The sequence below is a fragment of the Alnus glutinosa genome, chromosome 7 (assembly GCF_958979055.1).
Source record: "Alnus glutinosa chromosome 7, dhAlnGlut1.1, whole genome shotgun sequence".
NCBI lineage: Eukaryota > Viridiplantae > Streptophyta > Magnoliopsida > Fagales > Betulaceae > Alnus > Alnus glutinosa.
Window position 1 is genome coordinate 21,448,573 of NC_084892.1, and position 14,799 is coordinate 21,463,371.

The 14,799-nt window shown below is 37.8% G+C and overlaps 1 protein-coding gene across 1 annotated transcript; it reads left to right on the forward strand.

The window, feature by feature from the left end:
* The first annotated feature begins 2,178 nt into the window (after positions 1–2,178).
* LOC133873321 (indole-3-acetic acid-induced protein ARG7) lies at positions 2,179–2,565 on the forward strand. Its single transcript, XM_062311040.1, has one exon. The coding sequence runs from the start codon at positions 2,179–2,181 to the stop codon at positions 2,563–2,565; it is 387 nt and encodes a 128-aa protein (XP_062167024.1).
* Positions 2,566–14,799: the final 12,234 nt, after the last annotated feature.

A 14,799-nucleotide genomic window follows, 5' to 3' on the forward strand; every position in this document is an offset into this window, starting at 1 on the left:
ATTTCATTTTCTTCTTATTTTTCGTATCTCACATGTCTAAAAAAATAGGAGTAATTTCCTAACATAGAAATCACCACCACCATCATCTCATTCACCCAAAATCAAAATACACAGCAAAAAAATCGCCCAAAAACTCACACCGGTCAAAACGAAAAGAAGGAAGGCATTGAATTCTCCAATTGCCCAACACTAGCCCAAATATACTTTGTAAGACGACTTAATTACACAGGTTAAATCTACTTTGCAAAACTCACCTTCTTCAAGAGGCCGGTGACACGAGAAAATGAACTTGAGTACGTAGATTTGGAACAACGCGAGTGCACCTCGTGGTTGATCACCGGCACCATAAATTTCGTTTTCTTCTTTAAGGGGCGCCATACAAAGAGGGAGATCGAGGGGGCGGGGCAGAAACTGTTTTTCGAAAAGGAAAAAGGGTTTATGCAGAAAGAAACGGCCCCAAGTGTTGAGTATCAGATTTAAGGCTAATTTTTCACATATTTGCTCATCTGTCTGTAATGACTTAAGATAAACCTAAAACCCTTGATTTAATTGGTTGGTGGGATAAAAGGAGGGAAATGAATATAATTGGAATGTCGCAACTATCGAGAGAGTCAGCTTTCTTTTCTAGGATTCAAAAACTGTGACTTCCACTCCCTTCTCTGCATGCAATACAAGATTGTCTTTCCACCCCCTTTTGCTCGATCTGCATAACCCATGCCATATCTCCTGCATGCATGCTCCGTCAGATTGCAGAGATACGCGAAACTGATCGCGAATCAATTTGGATCCATGAAAACGGTATAATAACTACTGCTAATACTGCCTAAAGAATTGTTTTGTACGTACGGATAGTACACGATTTAATTAGCTCCTACCTACAAACTTTACATTAATTCAAGATCTATGAACGATGCATGCACTGAAGTTAGCTCTTGTACCCTTAATTCTTGGAGGCTTGTATCCTTTCTTATTTATCCAACAAAAAAAAAGGTCAGTCGTCCAATTATTAGGATAAGAATATTATAGCCAGAGAAAAGCAGCATCTATATATATATATATATATATATATATAAAGAGCATCATTCACTGAATGTGATCATCTCCAGCCGAGCTAGCTAAGTACATACTGCATCACATAATGAAATGGCCAATTGGCTGATAGTGAAACTCAATTCAATTAATGTACGCTTATAATTTGTGTTTGCATATCGATTTTAGGTCATGTCGAGTTGACATGAGTATAAAATTATATAACTTAATTAACTTTAACCCATTAATTTGGTGTTGGGTTCGCGAGGCATGTAAGCTATAAATATCACATGCCGGTGCATGATATAAGATTATATATATATATAGATCAATTATAACTTGACTCATCAACTCAAATTCACTAATTTTATATTGAATTTGTGTCAAATACGTGAATCTAGTAAAAAATATCAGCACTTCTCAAATCTAAAAACCCGTATTGGAATTTTAAACCCATTTTGTACAAAGTAAATAAAGAAACCCACTAGTTTGGCCGACTTGAACACTAGGGTTACATATGCATGAGAATAGTCCTACTCTCTCTATCTCTCTTCGAAGAAAGAGATATATTTTACAATATCCATAACCATATGTATTAGAAATAAGTGGGATCGCACTGTGCCCAAGAAGCTTTATCCCATCCCTTCTCATATCTTATCTTTTCCAACCCCAACTTGTGGGGTCTTACCTCTGAGAACTTCGAAAGATCACTGATCAGCCACAATCCTGATCTCTTGAAGAGAGTTGCTTCCAATATGAGACATTACTAGATATTATTACACCTTTGAATCATCTATCTATCCCTATATATAGATATATATAGATGATTCAAAGGTGTAATAATATATATATATATATATATATATATATATATATATATATATATATATATATATATATATATATGCATGTTCGTACAGTTTCGTATACTATAAAAGACAGCAAACTACATATATCATATACGGTATATATATATAAAGCTTACTTCGTAGCTACCCATCACGTCAACTATTTAATGCTCCAAAATGGTGGGTTTCTTCTTCCCTTCTACACTTATATAAACCTTTCACTTTCTTCCTACCATCCCCACAACTCTCTACCTCTCTCTCTCTCTCTCTCTCTCTCTCTCTCTCTCTCCGTGTGAAGGTGATGAAGGGAAATCTTTTGAGGGAGTACATGAAAAAGTGGAGAAAGATGGGGAAAAGAGTCATACCTTGTGGAGCCTGTGAGAAGTGCTGCCAATGGGCTAATTTGTGGCCTGCCACCACGTACGAAGACAACAGATCGATTCCAAAAGATGTCCCAAAGGGTCACTTAGTAGTCTATGTGGGTGAGAATTGCAAGAGGTTTGTGATCAAAATAGGGATCCTCAATCACCCACTCTTCAGGGCTTTGCTGGATCAAGCACGGGATGAATATGACTTCACCGCTGACTCAAAGCTCTGCATCCCTTGCGACGAAAACCTCTTTCTCAGCGTTGTTCGCTGCGCTACCTCCCCAGATGATCGAAGAATGATCTCCCTGCAGTGCCTTTGAAAAGAAATTTGATTGATTCATGAGGTTTCTGTTCTGAAGATATTAATGCTGATATGTAGCCATAATATGTTGTATACTATGTACAATTAATTGTAACATCCTCTAGCTAGCTAACTAAGTAATGTACTTCAATTTTTTTGGTCCAAAATAATGAATTAATTCAAGATCATTAGATATTATAAATATATATACCTGAAACCTGTTCAGGCAGGTTTCAAGTAGCCTGCCTATTTGTTGGGACATATGGGTCATATAAATGTTTTCTCCCGTTTAATGCCCAGATTGCATTTATTGCCAAAAAATTGCTAGCAATGGAAACAGATCCTGTAGTTCATTTTAGAGGAGTAAAATTATCATTTTCCTTTTCTTTTTCTTTCTTTCTTTCTTTTTTTTTTTTTCTTTTCTTTTTTTTTTTTACCATTTTACCACTCTTGAAATCACTAACCGGCTATTTGAAATGGAGAGGATCCTTCTCCACTAGCAATCTAGACATCAAATTACTAGTGATCTGCATCCCTTAAAATGTGTATCAAACAAATGGGCCTTGAACCTAGTGAATTATTGTTAGAGCTAAAATACCTCTGCAGATCATGCTCTACACAAGCAAAATTGTTGAAATTCTGAATATTGGGCCAAAATATTTGGATTATGATCCTCTCAAATTATTTGTCCGAATTTTAAAAATTTCAGGCAAGTGATTGTGAGAGACTACTTATAGAATCTACCGGATAAGTGGTTGGGCAACCTAATTTTTACTTGGTCAGGTAGGTGCTAGAAGTGGTATTTCACAATTACCTGCCCGAATTCTCTAAAATTCTGACAATAATTTAAAGGGATCTTAATCCAAAATATTCAGGTCCTTAATAGTGGTCTACAACAAACTAATCTACCTTATGTAATTCTCATAAATTAGTTTTTCTTTTAGAAATAATTTTAAACCCTAGATATGTTATTAATAATTTCAATATTTCATAATTACTAGTGTTTAAGGGAATTTAAAACTAGTACCGATAAGAATAAAAATTAGAAATTTTTGATTATTGATTAATAAGTTTGATTACCTTCATTAATTCTGAAACCTAGACCAATGTAATTCCTTCAATTCTACAATGCCTCTTTCTTTTTCTTTTTTCTTTTTTTTTTTCGTTGACAAAAATCGGTAATTTTATTAATCAAAGGGGGAGGATGTTCTCCTCAAGAATGACACTATGGATTGGAGGAGGACTCTCCTCCAACCATGTACAATTAATCCTCAGAGATAAAGCAAATTTTGCTAAAGTACGAGCTGCAATATTTGCAGTCCTACGGTAATGCCCATGGTTACTAAATCAAAATCTTGACATAAGAACTTAGAATCATTGACCAACTGACCAAATCTAGTCCAACAAGGTTCCTCCTTTAGAGCTGAGACCACAATTAAGGAGTCTCCTTCAAAATGCACCCTGCGAAGACCCAGGTCATGACAAAGAGAAATTGCCCTCCAAGCCGCTTGAGCTTCAGCTTGAGTTGGATCAGAAGAATGGTGGAAAATTCTGCTATTGCTACCACTACATTGCCATGCTAATCACGCACCACTACCCCCACTCCCATCATCCGAGTGCGCCCCTCCCACGCCGCGTCCTAAATACTTTCCATAACTCCTCAAAGCCATGGTACCTACCAGAGAGCCAATAAACTCCCTAAAAGGTTGCCTTGTATTCCTGCTAAAGAAAATTGAGGTTTTCTCCACATTAAGCTTTTGGCCCGAGGCTTGCTCATAATCCTGAAGCAAAGATTGGACTTTATTCCACTTCGAAAAATTTGCCCTATAGAAAATTAAGCTGTCATCTGCAAAAAAGAGATGCCTTAGCTTGGAACCCCGGGCAGAAATAGGTATTCCTGTTAGGCTACCATCCATCTCCGCTTGTAACAATAGAGAACTCAAGCCCTCCGCACAAAGCATAAATAAGTAAGGAGATAAATGATCTCCTTGCCGAAGCCCTCTTGTGGGAGAGATCTTTCCTGTTGGTATCCCATTTACCAGAACCGAGTAAGTAGGAGTCGTGACACAAGGCATCAACACCTTCACCCATCCTTCCGCAAACCCCATCTTCCTCATGATACCTTCAAGAAACTTCCACTCAACCCCGGTCGTAGGCCTTGCTCATGTCTAGCTTAATGGCCATATACCCCTTCCTCCCCTTCAAACGACTGTCCATAGTGTGCAAGGCCTTATAGGCCACCAAAATGTTGTCGGAAATCAGACATCCTGGTAAGAAAGCACTCTGATTCTGAGATATCACCTTTGGCAGAACCCGCTTCAATCTATTGGCTAGAACCTTTGCTATTAATTTGTACAGTACGTTGCAAAGACTAATAGGGCGAAAGTCACTAACATTGGAAGCTAAATCAGACTTTAGAATCAAAGCAATGTAGGTGAAATTGATGGCAGGATCAAAGATACCCAGATTTAAAAAATTCAGAACTACACCTTTAACTTGGGCACCAATGTATGGCCAATGTTTCTCGAAAAAACATACCCCGTATTCGTTAGGACCCGGGGCCTTCAAAGGGCTCATCTGAGCTAAAGCACCATCTATCTCTTCATGAGTGAACGACCAGAGGAGAGAAGAATTCATCTCGGGTGTGACTCAGTGGGAGACAACGGCTAGGCAATGGTCCATTTCAGGCAGACCTAAGGAGGTAAATAAAGATTGGGAAAATTTTGAAAAAGCCCTCCCAACATCCTCCTGATCCGTCCATTCACGCCCCTCTGAATCCCGGATCCTGCTGATATGGTTTTTTCTGCGCCGTTGGGTTGCCCAAGCAAGGAAAAACTTGGTGTTACGGTCTCCGTTTATAGCCCAATTCTGCTTTGCCCTTTGCTTCCACCTCAAGTCTTTCATTTCCAGCAACCTATCAATATCCCCCTGGATTTATTGAATATGATCCAAATGTTCAGCTTGTTCTTCCCTTTGCAAACTTTCCAGTTGCTTGGTCAAAAACTTTAGCTTCCTTGCATTCTATCCAAAATTTTCTCCATTCCATCTGGAGAGTGCTTCTTGATAGGAATCAAGATTAACTCTCACATCCTGAAGCGAAGCTTCCTCAATCAAACCAACCTCCCAAGCCCAAGCCACCACTTCCCTACACTCCTCATCTAGATCCCAACTGGCCTCATATTTAAAGGATTTTTGTCTCCCCCTCCACGCCCTGTTATGTTTCAAGATTACACAAAGAGGCTTATGGTCTGAGCTTCTTGCCGGTAACACCTCCACCACTACCTCAGGAAAGTGCTCGCACCATCCACCCGTAGCTAAAGCTCGGTCCAGCCGTTCTTTAATAAAATTGGAAGGGTCCCTCTTGTTTGCCCATGTGAATTTTAAGCCTTTGAAGCCAAGTTCCCCCAACGAACATTCGGTCAAGACTGAACGAAATCTCTCCATCTAGGAATAACTACGAGTAGCGCCCCTTACCTTCTCAAAAAGATCTGCAATCTCATTAAAATCTCCTAAGCACAACCACTCATGCGGCAAAAACTCCTTCAGTTTTGATAGAAGTGTCCATGGCTCTTCCTGTTTGCTCCGATTGGGATGGCCATAGAAGCCCGTCAATTTCCACTCAAATTCGGAACCCCGCAATTTGATAGTAGCATTGATGTGTCAAAGAAAATAGTTCAGAATCGACACTTCCCCGTTGTTCTTCCAAAACAGAGCAATGCCCCCACTGAGCCCCACTAGATCAACAAAAAAATACCCTCAAACCCCAGTGAACATCTAATGGCTGGAAGCTTTTTATTCTTTGCTCTCGTTTCCATAAGAAACAAGAGGTTGGGCTGCTTTTCCTTCACCAACAAGCGAAGATCCCAAATTGCTCGAGGGTTCCCAAGCCCTTGATAGTTCCAACTCAAGAGATTCATGGCTGTTGGCGGGGCTATTCCACAGCCGCCGCTAATGATTTAAGGTAAGCGATTGGTACAACAACATACCTCCTTTCCTTTTTTGATTGAGAACCCAAACAAACTTCATCACCCAAAGCCTCAAAGCTCCGTTTTTAAGGCAAAACTTGCATGTCCATCATCTGTTGGCCCCACCGGAGATGCCCTTGCCACCTTCTTCCACTAGCGAAGACTTCCACTGGATCCCTTTGCCTTGTTAGGAGTCACTCGTGCACCAGGGCTGACAGGTTTTCCTTGGGAAAGTTGGGTGTAGAACCTTCTCGGAACTCCTTCCCAAAGGAGATACGGTTTTTGAACTAACCTCGCCTGACAACATCCCTACATTATCTGTGTTGGGTTTCTTTTGTCTAAAGATGGGCCTCCCCTTTTTTTGGGCTGAAGGGTCCAGGGGCATCTTCAAAGTGTGTTTTCTGGGCCCGAGAAAGTTGACGTCCAGGCCTGCTTCTTTATCCATTCAAACCTATTTTCCCCTCGCTTCTGTTTTGAAATTTGCATTAAAACCATTCGTTTCTTTCTTTCCATAACAGTCTCCATGCCGCGAGTGATGCTTTCCCAATTTGGGCTTCAATCGTGGCATTGAATTCGCGTCCGAGATTGCAGGGTTAGGGCGCTCAGCATCCGCATGCTTTCCTTTCTGGTTCTCGCGACTGCCGATTGCCAGAATCTTTGATCGGTGTCTCCCTTCAACCTCCAATTTTGGTGATCGTGCCCCTTTTTCAGCCTGCCTTCATGAGAGTTTTCAGATACCTCCAGCCCTCTTAGAGGGTCTTCCGCCCGCAGCCAAGATCCCCACTCTGGTGGAGCCTCGAAATGACTCCTTTTTGTTAACCTCTTCTTCAGGCAGCCCTCATTGCCGTGTAAAATGCATCCACATCTGTAGCAGAATGTGGGTAGTTTTTTGTATCAGAAGGAGACCCAGCAAGAATTACCTTCCAACAACAGTGAGTGACCTCTATCGAGAGGTTGGTTCAGGTCAATTACCACACGCACCCGACGGAAACGCCCCAACCCACATCATCATCCAGAATTGCCACTTCAGTCACCTCTCCCAAGGACATACCGATCTTCCTCCCCACTGTTCAATTCATGCAATCCATCGGCATATCTTGTATTTGCAACCAAATCGGAGTGGAAGAGAATTCCATCTGAGATGGAGGTTTCTTCCCATCAAATTCATAGAGATTAAGAAATGAACGTTCATACTACCAAGGCCGCCCATCCAAAACTCGTTGTAGATCATTCTTGTTCGGTAAATTCGAAGAGCCAAAGATTTTCTTGGATTTCCTTAAAGAAAACCCTACCCCTGACACGCCAGATACGGGTCAAAAGAATTTTGAACGACTCCTTATTGATGCTCCGATCATTCGCCAATCTTCCCACCAGACATTGAACTCCTTTACCCCGAAGATCCTCCACGTCGCGATAATTGATATGAATACCAAATTTTTCTCCTCGTGTTAAACAGGCCCCCGCCATCCTCCCCATTGGCGCTCCTGCCATGAATGAAGAGGAAAGGAAGTTGTAGGAAAACAAAAAAGACTCCTACACCGGAAACCCCAAGAGGATACGATAACCAGCAAATCTCTGATCTACCTCTTAGAAAAGGTAAACCCTAGAGCCGGACCATTCTCAAACTCAGTTCCATCAGAATACGCTGATCTAAAGACTACACCTTGTTATTCCCCTCCAAACTGCTGCTAATTCTACAATGCCTTATTACTCCTAAAAATGAACTTTTCTTCACATGATTTCTTGGTAAGTATGTGAATTATGACATTTAAACCTCTTTTTGTTTTTACATCTTTTTCTTTCCCTTCCACGTGATTCGCTTACTTCAAGAAATAATCTTTCTAATAAAGATAGTATCAAAGTCGATTATTGTTTGAGGAAGATATTGCCAATCTTGACTTGTTCACTTACATAATTTATAAACAAAAAAAAAAAAGACATGAAGCAAACAAGTTCAACTACTACCAATATTGTAAAAGAACCTAGGTTGTATAATTTGTTTTATTTGGCTTCTTTGAAATGTTAATGGGACTTGAAAAATGTCTCTGGCGCCGTCTTATTCTTTTTGTCAAAAAATTTGATATATATTTTACCCAATAAGGAAAAGCCTAGAGCATAAAAACTCTAGAACTTAAACAAGAGAATTAATCTCTATAAAGCAAGAATAGAATGCTCTAAAATTACAATATCACGGATACTCTCAAGGATTTTCTCTATCCATACGTTATCCATGATTTGTTTTACCGTTACCTTAGCTAGGCCATGGGCCGCATAAATTGTTGTTCTTCCGATATCCCTAATTTGCCAAGAACGCCGAGTTGAAAGAATAACCTGTATATTGGCCACCAGTTGCCCATATCTGCACCAATTTGGGTCATTTCCCTTTATAGCGTTTACCACCTACAAAGAATCACCTTCAAAAATAATGTTCTAAAGTCCCAGATCGCAACTGAACTCCACCGCCGCCAATGCCGCTTAGGCTTCTGCCTTACACATATGGTCTGGCCTTTAGCTGCAATCACTTGGCATCCGTTGTCTCGTGCTATTATACCAATACTCATACGCTTGTTTTTTTAAATCAATAGCCACATCCCAATTTATTTTATATATACCAGTGGGGGGAGCTTTCCATCTTTCAGGGGCAATAGCCCCAAGAATGATCGAAAGCTATACCTCTAAAGCATTAACATCTATAAACTCTTTTAGGGAAATAGCCGCTTCATAGCTGGTTTGGATGACTGAACTCACCCCCATGCACCACAGTGTTACGCCGAAATCAGATTTTACGAGTTATCACTGTAAAAATATCCACCTCTTATTTCATGCATTTGTCCATCATATATTCCATGACATCCACAAAAGAATTACCATTCACTATGCTCTTTTGTATCGTAGTACTACAAGCACCCCATACATTTTGCAATGAAATACACTCCCAAAGGATATGGTATGTCATTTCAATTTCTATCTTACAGAAAATACAGAAGGGATCCAGAGCCATACCTCTCTTTTGCAAATTCGCTTTTGTTGGAATGATATCTTTGCATGCCCTCCATAAAAACATCTTAATAGAATTAGGTACCTTCATGCTGCATAATAGCTTCCAGAAGTTGCTTGTTTCATAACGTGTAGAAACAACCCCTTTATGCCTCTCAATACGATCTTTCTCCATGTGATAAGTACTTCTCACGGTGAAATCTCCTATGGTGATTCCCCTCCAACACAAAACATCTAGTTGATGATATCTACTTAACGGAATTTGGGCCTCTTCCATCTAGAAATTATTCTTTAATAGTTGTACATTCCAATCCCTAGTACCTGGGTCTATAGGTTTTGCAACTTTGGCATAAATAGGAGAGGATCTCCTCGTCGATTGAATAGTAAAAGACGTATGTACATAGGTGTTGGCAGCAATTTATCACCCCTAAATATTGAATGTTTCCCCACTCTCAATCCTCCACACTAGCCCGTCTTTCAACAGCTCATGAGCGGAAGAAATGCTCCTCCACTCTAAAGATGGTCTTTTACATAAAGGTATCTCCAAGAAGGAACCCTGCGGATAGTATTTTGCCTTCATTATTTTTGCCACCAAACTATGGGGATCTTGTAAAAGCCTCCAACACTATTTTGTTAAAAGAACTTTATTGAAGCTCTGAAGTTCCCGAAATCCCATTCCACCTTGTGTCTTTGAAGCTCCCATCTTTTCCTAACTCATCCAATGAATCTTTAACTTTTCTTCTTGTTTTCCCCACCAAAATCTTTACATCATCACATTAATTTTCTTGCACAGCACCTTTGGTAGAAGGAAGACACTCATGCTATAGGTTGGGATAGCTTGAATAACTATTTTTAAGAGAATCTCCTTACCCACTCAGGACAGAAATTTTGATTTCCAATCATTCAGCCTCTTCCCTACGCGGTCTTTGATACTCGTAAACTCTCGAACTTGGGAATTACCGATCAGAGCTGGTAACCCTAGGTATTTATCATACCTTTGAGTAGCTGGGACTCCTACTAACTAAAGTATACATTCCCTAGCCTCAAGACTGGTGTTGCGACTGAAAAAAAAAAATAAACATTTTTTCTTTATTTGATCTTTGTGATAAGTCTTGAATTATTCGATTCAAGACCCCTTAATTTACATTTATTAGACCTAGTTTGTGTTGTATATATAACGTTTTGTTGTAGTTTTGTTTTATGTCTTATTTTCAGGTCTTAGTTGAAATCTAGTTCAAAACATTTGAATTAGACCTGAAAATACATCAAGGGAAAATTGGTCATTTCCAGAGTTCGAGGTTGATCCTGAAAAGATGAAAAATCAACCAAGGCAAATCGATCAATCGATTATTTCTTCAGTAAAGAAATCGATCGATCGCATTATCAATCGAAGAAAATCGATCAATCCAAAGTCGATCGATCGATTATTTATGCAGCCACGAAGTCGATCGATCGAACCTCGATATTTTTCGAGAAAATCTTCGGATGTCGACATGCTTTGTGTGGATGAAATTAATCCAATTTGGGTGGTTCACAAAGGATGTCGACACTATTTTTTGCGGCCAAAAATCGATCATTGATGTCACCTTTGTAATTTAAATCTCTATATATATGAGATTAGGATTTAGGGTTTAAACATGCATCTTTTGGGGATTTCGGATTTGCTCAGGTGTATCAACTTAATTTCTTGTATTTTTAGTTTCCTTTGATGCAACTCTCTGGACCAAAATCCAGAGAGCTTAATTCCTTTGTATTTCTTCCTTAAATTTCATGTTCTTAGCTTAGTTTGTTTTTCTTTTCCTTTCTTTTCTTGTAATCCGAATTTTAGAAGTTTTAATTTACTGATTTAGTTCATTTTCTTCTTGTTTCTTTACTGTTTTTCATAGATTTCATGCTTAGATTAGATTCAATTATGCATAGCTAAATTAGTTCTTAGGGTTTGATCAAAATCTTTTCCAAAAACCATGAAGTGTTCTTAAGTTTTTCTAGATGTGTTTGATGATTGTGAAGGGCTAGAGGATTTCAAACCCATGCTAAAAGGTTTTGTTTTCAAGATTCCAATCTACTTATTCATGAAAAATAGTTGAATTTATCTATGAGTTTTCTTAGATTTCTTGAATAAAATCAACGTTCTTGAAAGAGAACGATGTCTTTTGCAATGATTCCATTTGACATGATGTGTATTTACCTATTAGAGTTACCTTATAGGGTATGCTAAGGAACACCGGTCATTTCATACCTTTGGTAGTGTAAAATGTCTTTCCATTGTAGTTTAATCTTTACATGGAATAGATCGGTGTGAAACTAGATACCTTATCATTTTGTGGCCTAATTAGGGTGTTCACGCATTATGTATGCTTATTAGGATGTGTTATAGAGTAGTAAGCTAGAGAGCATTAATCACTTCACACCTTTGGTAATATAAACGCTTTTCAATTGTAGTTTAAATCTTTATGTCGAAGTGTTTAATGTAAAACTAGGTGCTTTATAATTCTTAACTAAAGTAATTTCATGTCGAGGTCATCGTAATGGGTGTCAGCGCTCATATCATGCATGTTAGGAAAATCCGTATAGAACTTAAGCATTTCATTGGTTGAGGATTAGATGAGATCAATACCCTAAGTTTCTTTTAGGTTTGTTTTCATTTTCCGTTTTCCTTTACTTTACTCGTTGTAGCTTCAATTCTACAACCTTACTTTTAATTTCATTTGCAAAGTTAAGTTAAATACGCTTTTTAAGTATCCCGTTACGCAAAACAACCTTAAATCTCTGTGGTTCGATAACCCTTACTATAGTACAATTGATTCGTATTATTGCGAAGTGGTAAAACTTATAAATTTAAAGTCCACGTATTATGTCGTTGAGACACGTACCACTTTGCCTTGAGGCCTATTCATATCTTCACAGCAGCTTTGACAGACGGTGCCAGTCTCAAGAAGTGGCATTGTAAAATAGCAAGCTATCATCTGTAAAAAAAAATAAGTGATTTAGCCTGGGCCCCCTTGGGGAAGTAGGAACTCCTGCTAGCCACCCCGTTGATTCCGCTTTATGAAGAAGAGAACTAATGGCTTTTGCACATAGAATAAACAAATAAGGCGATAAAGGATCCCCTTGACGAATGCCTCTACTGCGACAAATATTCCCCACCGCTTGCCCATTTATAAGGATGGAATACCTAACTGTCTTGATACACGGCACGATCATCCTCACTCATTTCAGATCAAACCCCATCCGAATCATTATGGCCTCCAAAAAAACCCATTCTATCATGTCATATGCCTTACTCATGTCTAATTTCAGAGCCACAAAACCCATTTAACCCAACATTCTCGTTTGCATAGAATGTAACGTTTCATAAGCTGCTAAAACATTATCAGAAATAAGTACTCCAGGAATGAAAGCGCTCTCATTATGTGAAACAACAAATAGGGAAAAGATCGCACCATGAAGAATTGGCCATTGCTCTGTCCAGACGTAGATTTGGATTTTTTTTTTCTTATACGGAAGTCATGTAGATTTGGATTTTTTTTCATTTTTAAAAATCATAAAGAAATTAAATTTATTTATAATCCTTATAATTAATAATTACCGACGCTGAAGTGACTTTGATATATTTATTAAAAATCATGGATAAGGGAATATTTACATGAGGTTATGAGAATTTACATTAATTTTTCTAAATTTCAATTTAAACTTAGTGAATCAAATTATTTTTTGGTTCTATATTCAAATGCACTCTACATTAATCTCATATAATCTTTTTCTATACTATTTAAAAAATATATATATTTACTCTTTTTTCTTTTTCTTTATTCTTTACCCAATGTCTCCAAAATCAAATTAGTTAGAAAACAAACCAAAACATACATCCCATTATCCACATCCATTCCCAACCGTCCCTTTCCTACTTGCAACGAGCCACACCCCTCTAAGACTCCAAGCAATTCCATTAGAAGCTCGGAAATCAAATGTCACTCTCTCAAACAAATACAATGGAAAGTAGGCCTAAAAATACAGGCGAATAATAACCGCTCACATCTACTATTCGCTATTCGTAGATGTGGTTAACAAAAAAACTATCCGCATATGCGGATGCAGATAGCGATTTTAGGATATACGGATGCAATTAATAATCACATATGCGTTTCCTTTATATATAATATAAATTAAATTAAATTCACTAAAACAACGTCGTTTTAGATTCGGTAAGTTTAGAATTTTTAGGTTATGTTAAATTTTTTTCACTATCATCTCAAAGTCATACCTCACTACATTTACTTTTTTTCTTTTCTTTTCTTTTCTTTGAGTAATCCAAATCTTGATTACTATATGAAACAATGACTCTATCGCTGATAATCATAAATTTTGTAACAAATAAAATCTTAATTTATTTAAGCTTACATATAGATTTAAATAGTCATCCAAAATGATCATTATCGCATATACCGCAATTACTGTGCGGATGCGAATATCTAAAAGTGATAACCACACTATGTGGATATTGTTAGTGACCGCATTCGCATTTTCACCCCTATTATGCACTTGCCACCATCGAAGCCAGAGTTGCCGGAATAACATCGCGTTTAGAATATTGGTTTCTAATAAAAATTTATAATAATAGAATAGAATTCAAAATTCTAAAAAAAGAAAAAAAGAAAAAAAAGAATGCTATTTCAAATTCCTTTTCTTTAGCTTGTTATATATTTTAGTTTTTTTATAGAATATTTATATAAAATTCAAATCCGAAGTAAAATGAAACCACCATAGTTTTAATTGTATCACTTTTATTTGTATCGAATAAAAGTAATCTATATATTATATATTTGAAATAGGATTATAATGGATGAATCTTGAAACGTGACATGTACCGCAACAAACAAGTGAAACTAAGTGGCATTTTTCTGTAATAAAACCTTTACTTACGGACCCTTCACGATAGATCATATTATGAAACATGGTGCGATGTCTAGTGGAGCAATGAAATTAAAATTCTTATTTTTTTTTGTTTTCCAACTTCACGATTTTAGAGCATTTCTTCTGCGCAACTATTTTATTTGGGAAATTTATGAGTTCTTTTTCACTACTTAGAGCACTAGTAGCAGATATCCTATAGGTAGTTATTTTCCCTAAATATCGTTAGAGTATCACAGGAGGATATAGTTTAATTCGATGCAAAATGAAGTACTTCAAACAACCGGGATATGCATTTGAAAAAGGTGCCCCAACAAAAATTTGAAAAAAGTAACAAAAAATCACCCACATCAGTTTTCTTATATTTCCCCTAAATCCTT

Excerpts from the sequence above, each read along its gene's own strand:
- LOC133873321 (XM_062311040.1), top strand. The coding sequence starts at position 2,179 with ATGAAGGGAAATCTTTTGAGGGAGTACATGAAAAAGTGGAGAAAGATG.